At 44.2% G+C, this 23,430-nt stretch overlaps 1 protein-coding gene across 1 annotated transcript in view; it reads left to right on the top strand.

The window, feature by feature from the left end:
• The first annotated feature begins 7,978 nt into the window (after positions 1–7,978).
• The window catches only part of LOC115330592 (venom metalloproteinase antarease-like TtrivMP_A), a 186,136-nt gene continuing 170,684 nt past the window's right edge, over positions 7,979–23,430 (top strand). The window contains exon 1 of the mRNA XM_040214695.1: positions 7,979–8,039. Coding sequence (XP_040070629.1) covers positions 7,979–8,039 — 61 coding nt within the window. The remainder of the gene's footprint in view (positions 8,040–23,430) is intronic.

The raw sequence follows: 23,430 nt of genomic DNA, 5'->3' as shown, positions 1-23,430 counted from the left end.
TTAAAGGGTTGATTACTCAATTTTACGTAATTCTTTAGCTAATTAGTACGTTTTTCAGCAATTAATAAAGTCCGCCATGGCTGGCAGTTTGTTCCTGGAATGAGTTATCTTTTTTATTAGCCACTTTCATTCAGGCATTTTTAAGAGTCTTCTACGAAACACCAAAAATATATAATTTCTGACGTCAAGAAGTTTTTTTTCCCGACTAGTGAAAGCTCTCACACAACATCAAAAGCATTCTAAAGTTATGTTTAAAAAAAAACTAAAACAAAATTTGGGCATTTTGAGAATTACTGATTTCATTGAATTAAGAACTAAGTGTTGCAATATTTGACTGATTTAAGTTAGTAATTTCCCAAAACAGCATAAAAATTACGTTTTAAGCGCACATACAAAAACAAAAAAAAATGGAAACCTCCAGTTATAATTGCGACTGGAAGAATTGGTGTAAATTTTTACGCCTTAAAAATACAAAAAAAAATCTTTACAAAGGAAATGTCGCTCAAGAAAATGTCTGATCGTGCGTAGTGTCTATTTTTTCCAAATAAATGTTTACAAATCTCAAACTTAGATTACTGCCTAAAGATAAATAATACGTATTTTCTGCCTTTCAAAATATTTATAAATTCGAAAGGACGAGCAGCCGGCCTTTATAAGGAAAGAACGGCTGTGTCGAATAAAGTCTTTGGAAAACTCTTGATAAAATGACCGAACACTAAGGTGGCAACTACTTTGTGGGAGGGAATACAACAGCTAGGGTCGCGGCTTATTACATTCTGAAATACGTTCTCTGATTATGTGATTAATTAGATAAAGTTAAAATGCAAGTCTTCCACTCTTATTGGTGTTAGACAAGTGGCAGCATATAAAACCCGTCTGCTCTACTAACGTTTAACCCCTGGTTAGCTCAGTTGTTAGAGTGCTCCACTGAAAATGGAGAGGTCCCGGGTTTGATAACCGGACCAGGCGGATTTTTTCGGTCACGCACCAGTCACCTAGCTGTGCTTGGAGATTTGTGTTTGACCTTTGTGCCCCTTATTCCCCTTCTCGAGGGATTACTCTCGCCATTCTTGACCAGCTCGCTTGCGCCTTTGCATTTAATTGCATTCCCCGCAGGGGGCACATGCAAAAGCAGGTGTTTGGAGAGCCGCGTCTACACGGATCCCGAGCCCCGCAAAAGTCGCCTGCACCTTATATGCTAGGTGCTTGGTGAGTAGCGTCACCACGAACCCTCAGCCACGTGGGCTACCATACCCGCACGCAGGGGGCACCTACTTTAGTAGGTGCTTTGTGAGTGGAGTCACTACGAACCCCGAGCCATGTGGGTTCGCCCACCCGCGTCTGGCTATGCGTGGCTTAACCCGTGTCCGGCGAAAAGGGGAACCTGGTGCTTGAGCTGAGCCCGGAGTACGTTCTCGACCTTTCGGGGCAATGCGGGCGAGGCAATACACCGCTTCGACCCCTGCTTCTCGTTGACGGGTGTCTTGGCTTGGCCCGGCCAGGACGATTCAGTCCCCAGTCGCCTTTCTCTGCCTCTCCTTTCTATACCTTCCTTCTAACTTCTCCCCTTCCTCGTAATTTCACCTTCTTTGGCGGCAAGGGCGAACTTTGGGTGGTGACAGATGCCCTCGTTCAGGTCCACACTTGGTTATAGTTTCCCGGCAACATTATTAGCGTAGCGTCTCCAGCCAAGCACTTCTTGTTATGGTGCCTTATCTAACCCCTTTGTTGGGCTCGGTGGTAGGCGGTCCACGGCGGATTCTGAACACTTCCCGCCTCTTATGACTCCTTCTTTTTCTAAACCCGACTCCAGGCAGCCGTCCAAATGACACTGCCCGGGCCAAGTCATTGCCAAAGCACCAGAAATAGAACACTATGTTAAAGGGGCCCTGCAAGGACTTTTTTACTAATTTTTAATTTGCACCGAACCTGAGTGCACTGAACGTAGTAACTTAATGAAACTTTTCGTTTCTCGAATTTTGCTTTATTTTAAAAGTTATAGGCAAATTAAAATTTGCAAAAACAAGCAAACAATAGCCTCTTTCATGACGTCCTTGGTCCTTTGAGTGACCGTAAACTACAGGAGGGGTAGTGAGCTCAGCTCACAGCTGCCGCACTCCGCGTCGACGGCGCGAGAGGGCGCCACTAAAGCATGCTATGGGTAGGCTGTATGTAGCGGGCAGAAAGAGCGGCTCGCATTGCATTTGTTGCGCGATTAAACACTAATTCGGCATGACTCTTCATTGGCTACAAACGACAGCAAACGCGGAGTAAAGATCAGTTCAAAATGGGAGCCACTTCGCGTTGCCATGCCGCCAAAAGGCCAACCTCAAGCCAAAGCTGCCGCCACAGATGTGCCAGAGTTAGGATTATTGCCTTGTAGTTCGGCTCACATCTGGCACCTTTGGGTCCAGGTCACCAAAAAAGTGCCAAAGTTAGGCTTCGCTTCCTGACAGTTCGGCTGTCATCTGACAGCTACGGGAAAAAGTCACAAACAAGTGTCAGAACTAGGTTTACATCCTTGCAGAGGCACTGGATGTATGCGGTAGGTCTGGAACTTAATTAAATAAAGATCAAGTTTTATTCTGCTCGCAACATTTGATTGTATTTTGGGTGTTCCTTGACTTCTCTACGCCAAAGGTGGGCTGAATGTTCTGCCGCTGCGGAAATGACTTTATAAACGCAGATTTTGCCGCATTGTTGTATTCACGCGTACGTACGCACACAAATATCGGGAGTGAGACAGGTACGACGTTGCAGAAACTGCTGCCGTCAAGCAAGCGCTGTGCTAGACTGATGTGCGCACCTCTCCTCGACAGATACCATTATTCAGCGGCGCATTGCAAAAGCGAGCGTAGCTCTGTGCGTGTACTGACTTCTGATTAAGCAGTGAAAAATGTATCGATAACAAAAAGCGAGAGCGACAGTGGCTTTGTGGTATTGCGCCTGCTTCACACTTAGGGCAGCTAAGATAAATTCTTGGCGGGGACGATTTTTTTTAGGTTAATTTGAAGCATTTTTTCTTATTTGTTTTGTGTTGTGAATATGTTTCCGCATGGCGGGCAGAGATAAAGGCACAAGTACCTGATGGAGCCCCTGCCCCCCAACAGTTCAGCCGTGGCTGATAAGGTAAGAGTGTCATATGCTACAACAAAGCAACAAAGCAGAGCTAATACACACTCTGGAAGACGCAATCACAGGATCGCACAAGGCAAGCAAAGAGCACCATAAATGAAAACAAAACAACAAGGCAACAAAGCAGAGTGAAGATTAGATTATACACAGGCAATCAGCTGAAACAGTAAAACCACTAGCCTGACACATCACATTAATAACGTAATAACGTTGGACATCAGCAAAGTAATGCATGATGTACACAAAAAAAGAAAAAGAAAAAAAAGTACATTCAGGCAGGTCACTAATATAAAACTTTGACCAAGAAAAAAGATTGGTTTAAATTTATACACATAGAGATCACGGATAAGGTAAGTTCAGAAAGTAGAAATGGAAAAGAAAACTTCACACTGAAAAGGTAATAGCAATACCATCCATAAGTGTTCTGCATTTACTTTTCAATTTATAGAAAGTTGTGTTAGGGTCTATGTTCATATGTGTATTGGTTAGAATTTTAATTATTTGAAAATGTAAGTTTGTCGGCCATAATTGGTTCTTATGGTGGGCTTTTTTATCTTTGAATCTCGAAGCGTATATGCCCTCACGCTATTTGTTGGAGTGGTGTGCAGTTCGTTCTTAAGTATCCATTGTAGCAGTATAAGTAGTAAACCTGTCAGCCTTGAGCATATCATTTTTTACGAAAAGTGCCTGTGTGCTCAAGTTTCTTTTATCGCCTCTATAGTTTCCACATATACGTAGTTTTCTCTTTTGTAATATAATTATTCTATTGTAGTTCGTAGCTGTTGTTGTTCCCCAGACCAATATACCGTAACTAATTCTAGAGTAAAATCAAGAATAGTATAACGTTTGATTTAACCAGGTAGGTACTAAGTTTTGAATTTTATATAAGGTGCCAGTAACTCGAGATAATTTAGTTTTAAGTTTACTGACATGAGTATTCCACGATAGGTCCTCAGAAAACCATACACCCGAAAATTGTTGATCTCTTACTTGCTCTAATATGGTGCCGTCAAACGTTATATTGATAGAGCTGTAATCTCATTTATTTGCTGGTTTAAAAATTACATACTTAGTTTTACTTGTAGTTAAACTTAAACAATTGATTTGTAGCCAATTTGATAGGTTCACGAGGTAGGCATTTGCAGAATTTTCTAAACTCTCCTTTGTAAAGCCAGAGAAACATACATTTATATCGTCTGCATTCCATATTAACTGAGGAGGGCCTGGTATATTTGTTATATCATTAAGATATAAAACTACAAGGAACAACAGAGGCCCCGGGAGAGAACACCGGGGAACCCCGTTTTGTATTTTAATTTTACTAGATGATTGATTATTGGTATGAACATACTGAGAGCAATTTGTAAGACAGGATTTGATTAGTTTTAATTCGACTCCTCGAACTCCGAAAGTTTGAAGCTTTCCTAGCAGAATATTGTGTTGCACAGTATCAAAAGGTTTTTGTAAGCCTAGGAACAAACCAAGTGTATACAAGTTAGTTTCAATATTTTCAACGATTTTATCTTTTAACTCAATCAGTGCAAGTTCTGCATACTTTTTTCTGAAATCCATGTTGAGCCTGTGTTATTTTTTGGATTCGACAGTATCAACCTGGGCCCACCTTTCCCTCACAGTTCTTCTCTCCTCTTCAAATCCCCCCCCCCCCCCCCCCCGCCGCCTCCCGCCCTAACCAAAGCTGACATTACAAGCCTCCGACTCGAAGTATAAAATGCCTTCATTTTCAGTCAAAAATGCAGAGGAAGCTTAGCTGCATTACTCGTGCCCCTTCGACCTCGCCTTTTGCTAAGCCTCCCCACCCCCCCCCCCCCCCCTGCTTTTGTGTCTTCGTCTGGCTGTCAGCGAGCGCGACGGCCGCATTAAGCAAATCAGCAGTGTGGAGCGAAACGCGTGACCTCACTCCGTAGGACGCGTAGTACAAAAACGCTTGGACAATAATTTGTCACGTGACTCTCTCTGTCACGTTGATGGAATCTCTGGGGCTGTTTGCGCCGTTTGACAAGTTATAGAAATAGGCGGGCAAAGTAGGTCCCGTTCCCGAAATCTGCTCTCCAGTGTTCTGTTGCTTTCGTGCGTTTGCAGACGCGGCCGTGCTTTTTGGTTGTAAACGGCCGGAATACGTCTACGCCAATTTTATACTGTGACCATTTTTCTCGCCGGAGTGCGTGGATTTCTTGTGCTATGTTAGACGTGTTTCGACAAAAACTGCTCCTCGCCGAGGACAAGACGGCAGTTGAATGTGCGCAACCTTCTTTCTTGACTGTGTTTTTGGGCGGCTTGAATCGAAGTATGCATCTATCGAGGATTACATGATATCGCTTTTATTAGTAAGTGCACTGTAAGCATGCTTCTGACAGTAGTTCTGCATTCCAATCAATCTTTGCAGTTTTTTTTTTTTATTTTAATTTTTTAGTTTTGCTTGGCTTGATATCAGTCTTAATTCTATTTTATAATCTGCTCTTCATTTCACACAGAAGTATGACCTTTGTAAATATGTCGAGAATAAGCTGTGTGTAATGATAGTGATTTAATAAGCCACTGCCAGCGTTCCAAAAAGTTTGTTGGTCTATGTGTGTTATTGATATGTGACAAATAATATCCAACATTCTATACAACACAGACTTGCACGACGTCCGGTCAATACGGAGCAGACGAATCGCAGATTATTTGCATCATATAGCGCGAACACTAAAGTGGTGCAAAACGACTGTAAGGCAATTTCTGCAGGATATCGAATGGTGGTGCAAAACTAGACATTTGAGGGATATTGGAACCGACTTTCAACCGGTACTGGCACTACACAACTGCCAAGCACTACCGTGCTGCTTGGCAACGAAGATGATCGGATCTGACCATCGTGTTTATAACCCTTTCTAAATTTAAATTTCCTCTGAAGCGCGTACAAGGGTACTTCTGCGGCACACCAGAGAAACTTCAAACCTCTGGGCCTCTGGGCTTTCTCGTTGAAATGGAGCGTGCTGGTTAAGATACGGTGTTAAAGGAGAATGTCATAGAGAACTAAAACCGGACGACACGTGTCTTTGGCACTTTTAGCACTTTAGTGGCTAGCCAGAGAATAGCCAACCCTTGCCATGCCCCGAATCTCCAAATTACGATTTACTTCGGCAGTTATGGCTCAAGTATGGCACTTTGGAACAAATGTGGCGGGCCAGAGAACAGCCAAACTTCATTATGTCCTAGGATCGCCCACATAGGGCTATAGTTAGGCAACGTACTTTAAAACAGATGTAAGCCATGGAGCCAAACCTAAGTGGGCCAAACTTGGGCCCTTACGTTTGCCAGACGTTTTCCCAAGTTGGGCATTTCTCTGGCGTGCTACCTGGGTAGGCACTATATAGCATGTGGAACAGTAATGAATAATTTAAAGCTATGTTAAAATATTCGTTTTGGGGGGCGGGGCTTTATAAAGCACCACTCTCAAGTTTTGAACAAGACAAAAACCTGCGAAAGCTATTTTGACTAAGTTTAAACGTAGAGCAGTGTAAGCGAATTTGTTTATCTTGCTGAGTTTGTTACACAGTAAGATTCGAAGTTTTGCTCAGGCAACAGTAACGTATTGAGGTGAATTTTATTTCGTACCATATTAACTAAGTTTTCTTTAATATTATATTTTAAGTGCTCGTGGTGAATGGATGTATTCAGAGTGAAAACTTAAATACATTCCTAAAGTGTGGATGTATTCTTCCCTTATTAAGGTGTTATAACAAAAGATTGGCAATCATCATCTTAATAATTTGGGGCGTAAGCTCGAAGCAGTAGCGATTGTCGAATGCATCCTATTCTTTGCGAAAAGAACTGCGTAATTATGTATTAATTCAAAACTACACATGCGAAAGCAAAATCACCCATTAAAATTATTAAAAAGTTCAGGGAGGAGAATACGCGCTACTTTTATCTTCGCAGTTTTCTTGTAAATTCTCCAGTGCGATGGCCGTAGTAAAGCAGTGGGCTGCGTTCCTACATTTTTTATCGAGCTACATCAAAGTAGCACTGTACAGCATTTTCTACACGAGTAAAATAAAACAAATAAATCTAACATGCATGTAAGATGCAAATTAATAAATAATATTTTTCAGTGGGAATAAAAAAAATAGTCATTGATAACCTCCTTGATTTTTCTCAGACAAAGTCGCCTGAAGCCTGATTTTTAAGGTAATTTGAATTCAATGTTTGTTAGTTTGAAGCCCTTAAACTTAGTAGATCGATCCCCTCCATTTGCAGAACTCCATCATAAAGATATCCCCTCCCATTGTTCTCCCCGTGGCCACCATCCATCGTCTCAAATACCAGCAAAAGGCTGCTATTTAAGACTAGTTTATGAAGGGGCAAAGGCTGACTAGAATAAAATATCGTGATTAAGACTTTCCTCTCTAAAAATATCGCGATGCGGACGACGGTAGGCGAACCTTCGGGGGAGAGCGAGGTTACTGTGCGTGAAAACGGGGTTTATAGGAAATTACACAACTGAGATTATCTTCATACGTTGGAAGCCAGCGACGTCAAAAATACCTAGATGACGCAATGCAAAGGTCTGCAAACAATCTGTCACGCAGCAACGACTGCCTAAGCTATTAGGGAGGCAAGAATGTCTCTGAGCTGACAAGCCGCTCTAGAATCTTGAGAAATGTCACAAATCACAGTGACAAATGACGCCTCATCCACATGATCACGTGTTGATTGATCCCCATCAAAATATGTTTAAGAACATATATATACTGGCGGCAGTAGCACTGAACATTACCATACCAAGGCAAGTGTACCTAAGTTAAGGGAAGTCGCGGTTGATGGTGAGCACTCAAAAGACATGTCGGGACTCCTCGCTCTGCTGTTAATCTCTGCCACGTTGGCGGAAGGCCTTCGTTCAGGTGAGTTACATGCAGACTTGAACCGTACGCATTACAAGTAATCAAATTACTTGTAATCGATTACTTTTTGGAGTAATTTTGTAGTCATTTGATTACTTTTATTAGGCAGTAATCACAAGAGTAATCTGATTACTTTTTGAAGTAATAAAATTACTTGTAACCGTTACAATTTGTCCACGAGACCCCCCCCCCCCCCTCCCGGCACACGCCTTTTTTTATGAAATGACAAAAATAAAATTTACTTTTTTTTTCGAACGGAAAAAAGGAAGATTTTTGCGGAGCTGTAGGAAACGAGGTCAATCTCTTTCTATGTACGGTTTCTGTGGAATGTCCGTTTTTTTTTTCGAGCTGGGACTGGGAGTGGGAAGCCCCAGGGAAACCACAGTGCGTGACAAAGGCCATTCAGGGCGAAGTTTGAGGAAACAGAATGTAGCTTTCTGAGTCCTTTGCTCAAACCTGCCCCCTCACGCACACACACACAGAAATAAAAAAAAATAAAAAAATCCTGCTTAGGCTACCCACTCGCAGCCCGTAGGAGAACCACAACCGAAGAATGCCTAAAGCGGATGGAAAATATAACAAAGGCAGTTGAAATATTTCCCCATTTCCCCTACGTGGTGTTTGTGACAAGCAATGTTTCGAGTCGAGAAGTGGTCGGGGCAATCTCTTCCGCTAATGGATATTACACATGATCCGTTTAAAATCCTGGAGCTGCTGCTCTTTTTTATAACATGCGAGCTCATCCACATGTCAATAATAAAATGAGCGACGCAAACATTGAGCGACAACCCTTGCTCAAGCTTAACAAGATCTAGAACCCCCTCCGCTCCCCCCCCCCCCCCCCACACACACACACATACACACTGGCGAATGACCAAATCATTAAACGTCTTCAAACGAATTCTATGCTTGTGTCCCCGTTGTGAAGGTGCAACGACCACGAAGAGGGAGCCAGTTTTTCTTCTTCAATACTTGTGCAAATGTGAAATATAGGTTAGAAGGAGCTCATTGGTATGAGCGCTAAAGATGTGTCTTCACACAATAAAGTAATCCAAAAAGTAACGATTACTTTTTTTAATTAATACCCAATTACTTTTGCCGTTGAGTAATCAAGTAATCTAATCGAATACTTTTTAGCCAAGAGTAATAGTAATTGTAATCCATTACTTTTTTTAGTAACGTGTACAAGACTGGTTACATGTGGGTCAACTATTCACACAATCTCCGGCTGTGCCGTCTGATAGTAGACCCAACAATGTAAGAAAAGTAATCAGTAAACTGGCAGTTTTTGTAATATACGTAACGCCAACATTATTCAAAACAAAAATTGCAGTCACCTTTATTTTTAAGCATCTTTAATGCATACAATAAATTATTTCAAAACCGACTGTTCGAATTTGTAAAAAATACCTGATAATGTATTTTTTCTTTAATGGCATGTCTATTTTATAGACGCTCGTTAAAAAGGGCAATTGCCGCCAGAAATACATACATACATACATACATTTCGGCAGTGAAGGACACCAAATGGTCTATAAGTTACCGTCAACTTGGCCTACATCACCATACACAGTGGAGAGCATCAGCATGTGGTAACAATGGTAGGAGAAGGACATACACATCAGCCGGGACATGTAGGAAGTTGTACAACTTAAAAAAATAGAGCATCCTCCTTCAACCTGCCAAGTTTTGGTTCCAAGTGTGATGAGAAAATATATTGGTTACACTTTGACCAAGTGCTTGTGTACCTTGATTTGCTGATATTGTCACGGATGACAAGTGACGAGGCGGTGAATGACCGAGTAAACTGAACGTTTAATGGGGCGAACTTGTGTCCGAAAATAAAAGGAAAAAGAATGATAATAACAGAGCGTCGCGGGCGTCGAAGGCGGCGAAGCAGCACGATCGAACGCTGAGGCGAAAACTGACTCGACAAGGTTGCGGGCGGCCTCTTATCAAGAGTGAGACACTATCCCGAAGATTCGGCGGAGAAGGTTCGAGCGTAGCACGCTCGGGGCGAGAATGAACACGCACTTTCTAGAACAAGAAAGCAGGAATAAAGGATGGAAGTTACGTCTGGAACAAGAATAAACGAGAACGTTCTAGAGCTCCGTGACCGAGCGTTGATTTCCAGGCACAGCGCGCGGCATTATACCCCCCTTTAAAAGTGCATCGTCCCGATGCAGCACAAACGGAAAACAAACGAAAAACAAAAGGACAGCAGAATTGCGAGCCGCAGTTCACAGTTCACAGTTCACTCGTCGACGAGAGTGGAAAGCTCTATAGTTCGTAATACGGCTTCAGCCGGACGATGAGCACCACCTCGGGTCGCGGCTGACGTCTTGCAGATGGGCGCGTTCCGTCGGGTAGAACTTCGTAGTTCAGATCGCCGAGGCGTCGGATGATCTTGTACGGTCCGAAATAGCGTTTCAGAAGCTTCTCGCTGAGACCGCGGCGCCGTATTGCTGTCCAAACCTATACCCGGTCTCCGGGTTGAAAGTGGACGTCTCGGTGACGAAGGTTATACCGGCGAGCGTCGACTCGCTATTGGTCTTGAATCTTGATTCTTGCCAGCTGACGAGCTTCCTCCGCGCGCTGGGAGATCACTTGAGCTTCGTCGTAGCCATCGTCGGCTGGCACGTGAGGCAGCATGGCGTCAAGCATTGTGGTAACCGTCCGGCCGTGCACCAGTTGGAACGGTGTCATTCACGTGGTTTCTTGAGCCGCTGTGTTGTACGCAAACGTGACGTACGGCAACACCTCGTCCCATGTCTTGTGCTCTACGTCGACGTACATGGAGATCATGTCGGCGATGGTCTTGTTGAGCCGCTCCGTTAGCCCGTTGTTCTGCGGGTGATAAGCGGTTGTTCGTTGATGGCTGGTATGACTGAGCCGAATAACTTCTTGGGTCCGCTGTGCCATGAAGGATGATCCGCGATCTGTGATCAGCAGTTCAGAGATATTTTGAGCTTCGTCGTAGCCATCGTTGGCACGTGAGGCAGCATGGCGTCGAGCATTGTGGTAACTGTCCGGCAGTGCACCAGCTGAAACGGCGCCATTCCTGTGGTTTCTTGAACCGCTGTGTTGTATGCAAATATAACGTACGTCAACACTCTACGTCAACGTACATGGATATCATGTCGGCGATCGTTTTGTTGATCCGCTCCGTTAGCCCATTGGTCTGCGGATGATAAGCGGTGTTTCGTCGATGGCTGCTGTGACTGAGCCGAAGAACCTCTCTAGTCAGCTGTGCCAGGATAGATGACCCTCGATCTGTGATCAGCACATCAAGTGCGCCGTGTCGAAGGAGAATGGATTCGACGAAAAACTTGGCGACTTAGACCGCTGTTCCCGATGGCAGGACTTTCGTCTCGGCGCATCGTGTAAGATAATCGGTCGCGGCGATAATCCACCGATTTTCTTGCGTCGATGTTGGGAACGGCCCAAGTAAATCCATTCCGATCTGCTGGAAGGGCGTAGTCGGGGCAGGTATCGGCTGTAGGAGTCCTGCTGGCTTCGTCGGAGGCCTCTTACGTCGTTGGCACTCATGGCATGACCGTGTGTACAGGTGGACTGTTTTCGGGAGTCTCGGCCAGTAGTACTTGTCACGAATCCGGGCGAGCGCCCTGCTCTATCCAAGGTGTCCAGCCGTCGGGTCGTCATGGCATGCTTGAAAGATTTCCTCTCGCAGGCTGTCCGGAACAACCAGCAGCCAGGTAGGGTTGCTCGTTCCGAAGTTCTTCTTGAAGAGCACGCCTCGCCGCAGAACGAAGCTTGGCAGGTCTCGGGCCAAGGCTCGCGGAACTGAACTTCCTTGACCTCCGAGGTGGTCGATCACGGCGCGAAGTTCAGGGTCGTCTCGTTGAAGTGCTCCCATGTCGGTATCCGTAAGTGCTTAAAGAAAACGGGCGTCATCGTCACCGTCGGTGCTGTCGGGTCGCCACATTAAACGTTTATTTCTTCCTGTTTATATATTGTTCTTTTGGTCACCACCCGTGACATTTTGGTGGAGGTGCGGGGTAGGCAGGGTTGGGTCGATGTCAAACTGCGATGGCCGCGTTTGTCTTGGCTGGCCACGAAGAGAGGTCTTTTGGTATTCCGGCGATTGCGACTGAGTCCGGGAGTTCCTCGGCGTGACCCACGGCGGTGCCTTTCGTAAGGTGCTGGCCCTCCTGTCGGAAGTTCGTTACGAGTACGAGAGTGTGTCCGTCTTGGAGCTCCGTGACGCCTCTTGCGATGCCGATCCCTCTTCCTAGAAGCAACTGGAGGCTTCCTTTGAGCAAAACGTCGCCGAGGAAAGTCTCATCGACGCCGACGGGTACAAAAACACTTGACCGCGGTGGTAGGTTCACGTGGTTTGCGAGGACTCGTACCGCGGATGACGTCGCTTTGGGGTCCTCCTGTGGTGGAGCAGGCTTTCGTAGCGTCAGCCGGTTTGCTCCGAGGTCGATGACGGCGCCATACTCGCAGAGAAAGTCCATTCCCAGGATAACGTCCCTCGAACAGTCTTGCAAAACGACGAACTTGACAGGGCACGTCTCACCGTGGATCTCGACGCGAGCAGTGCATCTCCCAACCAGCGTGATGAGCTGCCCTCCAACGGTTCGTATTTGAGGTCCATCCCACGGCGTCGTGACTTTTCGAAGACGGCGGGAGAGCCTCCCACTCAAGACTGAGTAGTCTGCTCCGGTGTTCACGAGTGGTGATGCGTCGTAGCCGTCAATAACAACGTTTAGGTTGTTGGACACCGATGCAGAAGCTTCGTTGCGATGCGTGGCGTCGGAAGAGTGGGAGCGCTCTGTTGTTCTTGGAGGCTCTTTACGTCTGTCGTCTTCGGCAACTCCACCTCCAGGGGTTGCTGCTCCTAGTTTCCCCGGCGAGGAGCGAGGGGTGACAGGCTTTCACGTCGGGGTCGGTGCATCGGCGAAGCCGGGCGTCGTGGCGATGGCGACCGGAACTCTCGGCGGGAGGCAAGCTCGGGGGACTGAGGTCGTCGAAGGTACTCGTCGATCTCCCGAGGGCGTTCACCGTAATGGGGGCGTGGGTAATTCGGGTGGAACCCCCGCAGCCCGAGTCGCCGGTATGGGCATTGGCGGTAGGTGTGGTTCGCTTCCCCGCAGTGGAAACACAAAGGACGTCGATCGGGTCCTCGCCACACGTCGGTCTTCCGAGGTGCGCGGGGCTCCTGGCCGGCGTACTGGACCTGGTCGTGGCGGTGGCGCTCGTGCTGCGGCGCAGGAGACCGAGGTCGGGGCGGAGCGACATAGGCTCGAGGAGGAGGCGGTGGCCTTCGGGCCACTGCGGCGTAGGTCAGGGTGGGCTCCTCGGGTGCTGCTACGGTGACAGGAGTCTCCGCCTGGAAGGCTCGGTGGATCTCCTCTCGTACGGCTTCGGCGAGTGAGAGGGAAGACGGGCAATCTGCAGCAGGTAGGATCTTGCGGAGCTCTTCCCGGACAATATCCCGGACGATCTCCCGGAGGTTGTCGACACCTTTGGTATTCGGGTCCAGTAGGGAAGCTGAGAGGGTTGGAGCAGTAGGCGCGCCGGCGAGTCGGTGGCAGTGGCTTGCTCGGGCCGTCAGTGCGCGCTCGATGTTGGTGGCTTCACTGACAAAAGCATCGACGATCGTCGGGGGATTCCGAACCAGGCCTCCGAAAATATCTGCCTTGACGCCTCGCATGAGGATTCGAAGTTTCTTTTCCTCTGTAGCCTCGGGGTCGGCTCGGGCGCTTAGACGCAGGACATCCTCCACGAAGCCGGTGATGCTCTCGTTGGGGCCTTGAGTCCTGGTACGCAGTAAGTCTTCGGCTCTCTCGGCGGTGCTGGTTGACAAATGTCGCCTTCAGCTGGCTCTTGAAAATTTCCCAGGATGTCAATGAAGACTCGTGATTTTCGTACCAGCTCCTGGCAGTCCCCTCGAGCGAGAAATACACGTTTTGCAGCCGTTGCTCGTTGGTCCAGCTATTCTGGCGGGCGACGCGTTTGAATTGGTCGATCCAATCTTCAACGGCTTCGTGGAGTTCGCCGTGGAACGGAGCCGGTGTCCGAGTAGCGACGGGTAGGTAGACAACGGCAGGAGCGGCGGGGGTCTGCGACTGGTTGGCCATCGTCGGCTGCCTGGTCCTGGGTGGTGGAAGTCCGTATTCCGCGTGTAGCCCTTGGGTGCGGCGACTTGATCGAGTCTCGATCTGGTCTTCGTTGGGTCCTCGGGAGCTTGGGTTCGAACTTGTACTGCGGGAACTCGGAGGGTTGCGCTGCACGGACATGCGGTACCCCGCACCTCCACCAGAATGTCACGGATTACAAGTGACGAGGCGGTGAATGACCGAGTAAACTGAACGTTTAATGGGGCGAACTTGTGCCCGAAAATAAAAGGAAAAAGAATGATAATAACAGAGCGTCGCGGGCGCCGAAGGCGGCGAAGCAGCACAATCGAAGGCTGAGGCGAAAACTGACTCGACAAGGTCGCGGGCGGCCCCTAATCAAGAGGAATCCCGGAGAAAAGCTCACCGGAAAAAAGCTCACCGGAGGAAAGCTCACCGGAGATAAGCTCACCGGAGAAAAGCTCACCGCAAAACCTGCGGATGCGGAGAAAAGCTCACCGATTTTTTTTTCCTTCTTGTTATATAGAGGCTGTTGGATCATGCGTAACATATATCAATTTATTATCATTAAAGTTCGTCAGCTTTGTGAAAAAGAAAATGTCCTTTTTCTATTATTTGCCAAGCTTATTAAGTATATCGCTCCCAAATTAATAATGGCGGACCAGTTTTTCCTGCGGGTTACTCTCTAGGCAACTAAAGCCTAACTGAACATTTTATGAACTTGAATAACATGAAAAAGTTCGAAAACTTATGTCTCCCTAAAACCTAAAAATCAAAACTGTAAACACCGAGAATCCGAAAGTGCATGCGCAACAACGTAGTGCCTGAAATTCTCTTTGAAGCTTTTATTAACCTTTGAAAACAGGATAAAACAGTCAGTAGGATATTGAGGCTTCTTTCTTCCACGGACATGCACGTTTTCTAGCCGTTCGTGCTGGTGTTTCCGCACGTTGCCTTTGTGTGATAGTGCCCTTTTGAGGTGAGCCACTCATGACTTTCAGAGCTACACACTGGCACCGTTGTTACTCGTGACCTATATAAGAAATAGTCTTTTGTAAGGTAGCGAATAGGGCGAGTTGGTAAACGTTATACATGATGAAAACCGATCAAACGACGCCGGACGAGTGAAGACAACAAACACGACAGGACGAAGCTGTTCTCGCAACTAAAGTTTTCTTAGTGAAATTAACAGAAAGAAAACAGCGTAGCCTACACTGATTGCATCAACAAATACCTACTTAACTATTAGGCACTACAGAATATTTGGAGCTGAAACGGTTCACCACACCGCTATTCATATTAGCTCACAAAGAACAAACCTCTTTATTTGACAAAGCTACTGACGGCGCACCCTCAGTTGTCAATAGATTGTTGTCTTTTTTACCGGTGTACGATGTTTTGATAACATTTTTGCGGCTTCATTATTATACAAAATGGGTGATTACTAATTTCTGAGGAATTAGTAAATATGCCCAATGACCTTCAAGAATATTACAAGAAAGAGCCATGTTTTTTTGTTTTTTTTTTAATGAAGTGGCGAATGCAAATTGTGTTAAATTGCCTCTTAACGCAGAATCCGCTAAGATAAAAAAAAAAGAAATCGGTGAGCTTTTCTCCGCATCTGCCGGTTTTGCGGTGAGCTTATCTCCGGTGAGCTTTTCTCCGGTCAGCTTTTCTCCGGTCAACTTTTCTCCGGTGAGCTTTTCTCCGCCGCCCGTCAATTTGTTACGGAACCTACGCGTGTTACTGACACTACATGTTCGCTACTCGATCTTTTGTTTGTTAGTAATCATTTCGATGGTTGTGAGGTTTCTGTTCATGACGGAATATCTGACCATAAGTTAGTATTTTTAAAATGTGATATTTCTGTTACTAAGTTTAAACATTATGAAAAGAAGATGTACTATGATTTTGGTAGGGCAGATGATGAATCCGTCATTGACTATCTTGAGCAGTGCCTCGATAACTTCAATCAGCGGACTGAGGTAAATGAAATGTGGCTGAGCTTTAAGTGTATAGTGGGCCATTGTCTTGCTTATTTTATTCCAAAAAAGACAAAAAAGATAAAACGCCGAAACCCGTGGATAACACGGGAAATTCTGCACGTCAAACGGAAGCTGAAAAGGCTTCGAAAGCGTCGATCTGATTACGTAAATCAACAGGCGAGGCAACTAAAAAGCTTAATAAAATTGGCTAAAGAAACATACCATACAAGGACGTTACCTGAATGTTTGCTATCTAACCCCGAAAAGTTCTGGCGTCACCTATCTCCTACAAAAAGTGGTATTAAACAGATATCTATTGACGGCAGCCTGGTGAGTGACAAGGCAATAATAGCAGTTAAGTTCAATCAGTTTTTTCAGTCTGTATTTTCAAGTGAATCCCGGAGAAAAGCTCACCGGAGAAAAGCTCACCGGAGATAAGCTCACCAGAGAAAAGCTCACCGCAAAACCGGCGGATGCGGAGAAAAGCTCACCGGCCATTGAGCGTATGCGGAGAAAAACGCACCGATTTTTTTTCTTCTTTTTATATGTAGGTTGTTGGATCAGGCGTAACATATATATAATTTTGTTATCATTAAAATTCGTCAGCTTTGTAAAAAGAGAAAATGTCGTTTTGTATTATTTGTTAAGCTTATTGGGTATATTGCTTCCAAATTAATAATTACGGGCGAGTGTTTTGTGTGGCTTACTCTGTAGGCAACGAAAGCCCAACTCAACACTTTATGAACTTGAAGAACAGGAAAAAGTTCGAAAACTTAATAATGTCTGCCTAAAACCTAAAAATCAAAACTGTAAATGCCGAAAACCCGAAAGCGCATGCGCAACAACGCGGTGCCTGAAATTCTTTTTGAAGCTTTTGTTAACCTTTGAGAACAGGATGAAAGTCCAAAAATATTGAGGTTTTTTTTTGTTTTTGTCTTTCACAGAGAAGCACGTTTTTTAGCCGTTCGTGCTGGTGGTTCCACACGTTCCCTTTGTGTGATAGTGCCCTTCTACTGCGAAGTACCCGTGACCTTCAGAGCTGCCCACTGGCACCGTTGTTTCTCGTGACCTATATAAGAACTAGTGTTCTGTGAGGTAGTGAATCGGGCGAGTTGGTAAACATTATACATGATGAAAACCGCTCAAAGGACGACGACGGAGTGAAGACAACAAACACGACTGGACGAAGCTGTTCTCGCAACTAAAGTTTTGTTAGTGAAATTAACAGAAGGAGAACAGTGTAGCCGACACTGATTACACCAACAAACACCTTTTTATCTATTAGGCACTACACAATATTTGGACTGAAACGGTTCACACACCGCTATTCATACTAGCTCGCAAAGAACAAACTTCTTTATTGATAGAGCTACCGACGGCAACTGCTCTTTTTTACCGGTGTAATTAAGATGTTCTGATTTTATACCTTGCGAATTCATTAATATACAAAATGGGTGATTACTAATTTCTGATGTATTATTGAATATGCCCAATGAACTTCAAGAATATTACAAAAAAACTGGATATATTATTAATGAAGTGATAAGTGCGAATTATGTTAAATTGCAACGTTTGACGCAGAATCCGATAAGTCAAAAAAATCGATGCGTTCTTCTCCGCATCCGCTCAAAGGCCGGTGAGCTTTTCTCCGCATCTGCCGGTTTTGCGGTGAGCTTTTCTCCGGTGAGCTTATCTCCGGTGAGCTTTTCTCCGGTGAGCTTTTCTCCGGTGAGCTTTTCTCCGCCGCCCAATCAACAGTGAGTCACTATCTCGAAGATTCGGCGGAGAAGGTTCGAGCGCAGCGCGCTCGGGGCGAGAATGAACACGCACTTTCTAGAACAAGAAAGCAGGAATAAAGGATGGAAGTTGCGTCCGGAACAAGAATAAACAAGAACGTTCTAGAGCTCTGCGACCGAGCGTTGATTTTCTGGCACAGCGCGCGGCAATATTGCAGTGTAGCCGGTAACATAACCCACAGGCAAAAGGAAACTTGTCAACTACGCGCGACACACAATCAGCATGTTTTTCTCTCTGCTTTTTGGTTTGAAGGGTTTAAGCCTCACCCCTGGTTTAAGTTTCACCCCTGCCTCTTTGTTTCGGGTGTGACTAATGTCGGGGGTTCGCTTTTGTTCGTGTTCGATCTTTCCCCTAATAGGTCACCATCCCGAAGTCCTTTATTTTGTGATGTGCATCAGGACCTCGCCGAGGTGTGTTAAGAGATCTTCCCCCTCCGCCTCTTGTTTGAGTTAGAACCGTAGCGGTGTGCTATTGGTCAATGTCTCTTCCCTCTTGCACGTTCGGGAAAAAGAAGTTCATTCTCTCCCCTTTTTCTTTCCTTTTGGTTGCGGGGCACATGTAGCCTATAAAACCGCGATATTCTCTTCAATAAATTTCAGCTGTGTTTGAGATCATGTGTTGTGTTGTCCTTTTTTCCCTTCAGTCTCGGAGTTTTGTCTAAAATGTTAAACTTTCAACAGCTCGTTTGCGCCCGAACGTTTTGTTCGTAGACTGGATAAATCTTGTTTCTGCATTCATGAATAAACAAGCTGGCTTCGTAGACTGAAACAATCAACTTTACAAACGCTATGTGCGAAAGAAGACGACAGCTGCTCGAGAGTGTGTTAGATTATGTTGTATACTCTGGTTGCGGAAAAAAAAAAAGAAAGATTTAGACAAGGCAAAAACAGGCGGGTAAAGAAAACAAGACCATGTGAATTATTTCAGAAACGTACCAAATAATATCGCCGGGATTCAGTCTGCAAACTTTTGTGCGGGTTAGCATTAAATATTAGCCCTATAAATTGTTGGAAAGGAAGAAGTGAGGCTAAGCCAAAAAGGCCCCGCGCATCTTGAGCAGCAGCGGAAACGCTCGAGCTGCGCTCGGACGATTGCTCCAGCGATTCTCCTGGCGACACCATCATAGTCAAATCTCTCTTCAGTGTATTAAACTCATCTATTCACCGAGAGCCTGACAATATTATAAATGTGGTACTCATATATTTAGCATTATTTCCCCATTCACTACCTTACTAATGAAAAACAAAGCACACGTTAGGAAGAGACGCATTGCCATTGAAAAAGGTCGCTGTAGATTATGCAAATATAGCGGGCAGCAGGATGGATGCTTGTTCAAAATAGAAGACGTGATATAAGTGGAAATGAAAAAAAGACACACAAATTATGTAGTACCGGAAGATTCCAAATATAACTGCAAAAAACATGACCATGTACCTACCATATAAAGAGTGCCTACCTGTTCTGCATAAAATTGTATTTTAGTCGGAGCAATGTTTATATAGGGTTTCAGTGTAAGACTTGTTCTGCCTCTGCTTTGTATTTATCAGTCTTAGAGTGCATAAAATGATGGGATAATCATTACGCTAATTTGACTAATTAGCTTAAATTTGTTAATAGCTAGACGTTTTAATTTTTGGGTTTAGGTTTCATTCTACACTTGCAGTGTTGACAGAAATTATCATTGGATGCCAAAACTATTTAAAAGTTTTGCGAAAAGGTATTGTTTTTACTAAATATTAAGTAAATAAGTTTTGCCTTTTTTTGTCCGATCTAGAGATAGTGCTGAAAAAGAGCGCTGCGAGCCATGTCCAGAATGGCGCCCGGAAGAGTGGCGTGGTCCCTCCATTCACGTCGTCACTTGTTTGGACGGCGCATCCGCCAAGAATACGCTGCCGAGATAACGATAATTTCGTTTAAAAGTCTATGTCAATCTTTCAAGTCTCATTGTGGGAAGGACCTGTGGTGCTCTTTTAAAGTACAATTTACAGAAATCTATCGAAAGAACACGAAAATTGATAAATTAATATAACAAACAAATATTGTCTTTTTGAAAATTATTTTAGTTAATTTTCTCTCCGAAAGCAATTGCGGCCAATACTCCCACTGCAACATGTCCCTTTAAACCGAATAATTAAAAAGTTTTCTAATACATTTTAATCAATTAGTCAACTTTCCTTAACGATTATTTCCTCATATAATATCTGCTGAGGTTGATAAATACATGGAGAAGATGGAACTCGTCTAACCATCATCACCTTTTTTTTCAATTAGTTCGCAAAAAAAAAATAAAGCACCTGAATAATGCGCAGATTTTGGTTTTACCAACAGTCAAAATTGTGCTGAAAAAAACGAACTTTATATGTAGAATAGTACTTAAAAAACAAGCGAGCTGGTGGTGATTCATGGTTATAAAAACGCGAGACTCAGGAACACAGCAGGAGACGAACACAACAGAACGTATCAAATAGAGTTTGAGACCTTGTATTGTGTTCGTCCCCTTCTGTGTATCAGAGTCTTGGGTTTTTATTACCATGTATATCTAGACACTTCGGATCTTTTTATCTGAGCAAATAGAAATACACGACATCACTGCAGCATTAATCAGACGCAATACACATAAACCTCCGCAGTCTCTAAATGTTCGCCACCATAGTTTTATTTATGACAGATAATTGCTGAAGCTGTTTGATACATGTGCATCCAAGTTTGAGACGTTGTACTGCGTTCGTCCCCTCCTGTGTATCAGAGTCTTGGGTTTTTATTACCGTCTATATCTAGACACCTCGGATCTTTTTATCTGAGCAAATAGAAATACACGACATCACTGCAGCATTAATCAGACGCAATACACATAAACCTCCGCAGTCTCTAAATGTTCGCCACCACAGTTTTATTTATGACAGATAATTGCTGAAGCTGTTTGATACATGTGCATCCAAGTTTGAGACGTTGTACTGCGTTCGTCCCCTTCTGTGTACCAGAGTCTTGGGCTTTTATTACCATTTATATCTAGACACCTCGGATCTTTTTATCTGAGCAAATAGAAATACACGACATCACTGCAGCATTAATCAGACGCAATACACATAAACCTCTGCAGTCTCTAAATGTTCGCCACCACAGTTTTATTTATGACAGATAATTGCTGAAGCTGTTTGATACATGTGCATCCAAGTTTGAGACGTTGTACTGCGTTCGTCCCCTTCTGTGTACCAGAGTCTTGGGTTTTTATTACCATTTATATCTAGACACTTCGGATCTTTTTATCTGAGCAAATAGAAATACACGACATCACTGCAGCATTAATCAGACGCAATACACATAAACCTCCGCAGTCTCTAAATGTTCGCCACCATAGTTTTATTTATGACAGATAATTGCTGAAGCAGTTTGATACATGTGCATCCAAGTTTGAGACGTTGTACTGCGTTCGTCCCCTTCTGTGTACCAGAGTCTTGGGTTTTTATTACCATTTATATCTAGACACTTCGGATCTTTTTATCTGAGCAAATAGAAATACACGACATCACTGCAGCATTAATCAGACGCAATACACATAAACCTCCGCAGTCTCTAAATGTTCGCCACCATAGTTTTATTTATGACAGATAATTGCTGAAGCTGTTTGATACATGTGCATCCAAGTTTGAGACGTTGTATTGCGTTCGTCCCCTTCTGTGTACCAGAGTCTTGGGTTTTTATTACCATTTATAACTAGACACCTCGGATCTTTTTATCTGAGCAAATAGAAGTACACGACATCACTGCAGCATTAATCAGACGCAATACACATAAACCTCCGCAGTCTCTAAATGTTCGCCACCATAGTTTTATTTATGACAGATAATTGCTGAAGCAGTTTGATACATGTGCATCCAAGTTTGAGACGTTGTATTGCGTTCGTCCCCTTCTGTGTACCAGAGTCTTGGGCTTTTATTACCATTTATATCTAGACACTTCGGATCTTTTTGTCTGAGCAAATAGAAATACACGACATCACTGCAGCATTAATCAGACGCAATACACATAAACCTCCGCAGTCTCTAAATGTTCGCCACCATAGTTTTATTTATGACAGATAATTGCTGAAGCAGTTTGATACATGTGCATCCAAGTTTGAGACGTTGTACTGCGTTCGTCCCCTTCTGTGTACCAGAGTCTTGGGTTTTTATTACCATTTATATCTAGACACTTCGGATCTTTTTATCTGAGCAAATAGAAATACACGACATCACTGCAGCATTAATCAGACGCAATACACATAAACCTCCGCAGTCTCTAAATGTTCGCCACCATAGTTTTATTTATGACAGATAATTGCTGAAGCAGTTTGATACATGTGCATCCAAGTTTGAGACGTTGTACTGCGTTCGTCCCCTTCTGTGTACCAGAGTCTTGGGTTTTTATTACCATTTATATCTAGACACTTCGGATCTTTTTATCTGAGCAAATATAAATACACGACATCACTGCAGCATTAATCAGACGCAATACACATAAACCTCCGCAGTCTCTAAATGTTCGCCACCATAGTTTTATTTATGACAGATAATTGCTGAAGCTGTTTGATACATGTGCATCCAAGTTTGAGACGTTGTATTGCGTTCGTCCCCTTCTGTGTACCAGAGTCTTGGGTTTTTATTACCATTTATAACTAGACACCTCGGATCTTTTTATCTGAGCAAATAGAAGTACACGACATCACTGCAGCATTAATCAGACGCAATACACATAAACCTCCGCAGTCTCTAAATGTTCGCCACCATAGTTTTATTTATGACAGATAATTGCTGAAGCAGTTTGATACATGTGCATCCAAGTTTGAGACGTTGTATTGCGTTCGTCCCCTTCTGTGTACCAGAGTCTTGGGCTTTTATTACCATTTATATCTAGACACTTCGGATCTTTTTGTCTGAGCAAATAGAAATACACGACATCACTGCAGCATTAATCAGACGCAATACACATAAACCTCCGCAGTCTCTAAATGTTCGCCACCATAGTTTTATTTATGACAGATAATTGCTGAAGCAGTTTGATACATGTGCATCCAAGTTTGAGACGTTGTACTGCGTTCGTCCCCTTCTGTGTACCAGAGTCTTGGGTTTTTATTACCATTTATATCTAGACACCTCGGATCTTTTTATCTGAGCAAATAGAAGTACACGACATCACTGCAGCATTAATCAGACGCAATACACATAAACCTCCGCAGTCTCTAAATGTTCGCCACCATAGTTTTATTTATGACAGATAATTGCTGAAGCAGTTTGATACATGTGCATCCAAGTTTGAGACGTTGTACTGCGTTCGTCCCCTTCTGTGTACCCGAGTCTTCGGTTTTTATTACCATTTATATCTAGACACTTCGGATCTTTTTATCTGAGCAAATAGAAATACACGACATCACTGCAGCATTAATCAGACGCAATACACATAAACCTCCGCAGTCTCTAAATGTTCGCCACCACAGTTTTATTTATGACAGATAATTGCTGAAGCTGT

This window comes from Ixodes scapularis, unplaced genomic scaffold, assembly GCF_016920785.2.
Source record: "Ixodes scapularis isolate PalLabHiFi unplaced genomic scaffold, ASM1692078v2 PGA_scaffold4__175_contigs__length_147842914, whole genome shotgun sequence".
In the NCBI taxonomy this organism is placed as follows: Eukaryota; Metazoa; Arthropoda; class Arachnida; order Ixodida; family Ixodidae; genus Ixodes; species Ixodes scapularis.
The sequence above is the reverse complement of the archived record's forward strand: the minus strand, read 5'-3'. Positions and strand labels throughout refer to the sequence as shown.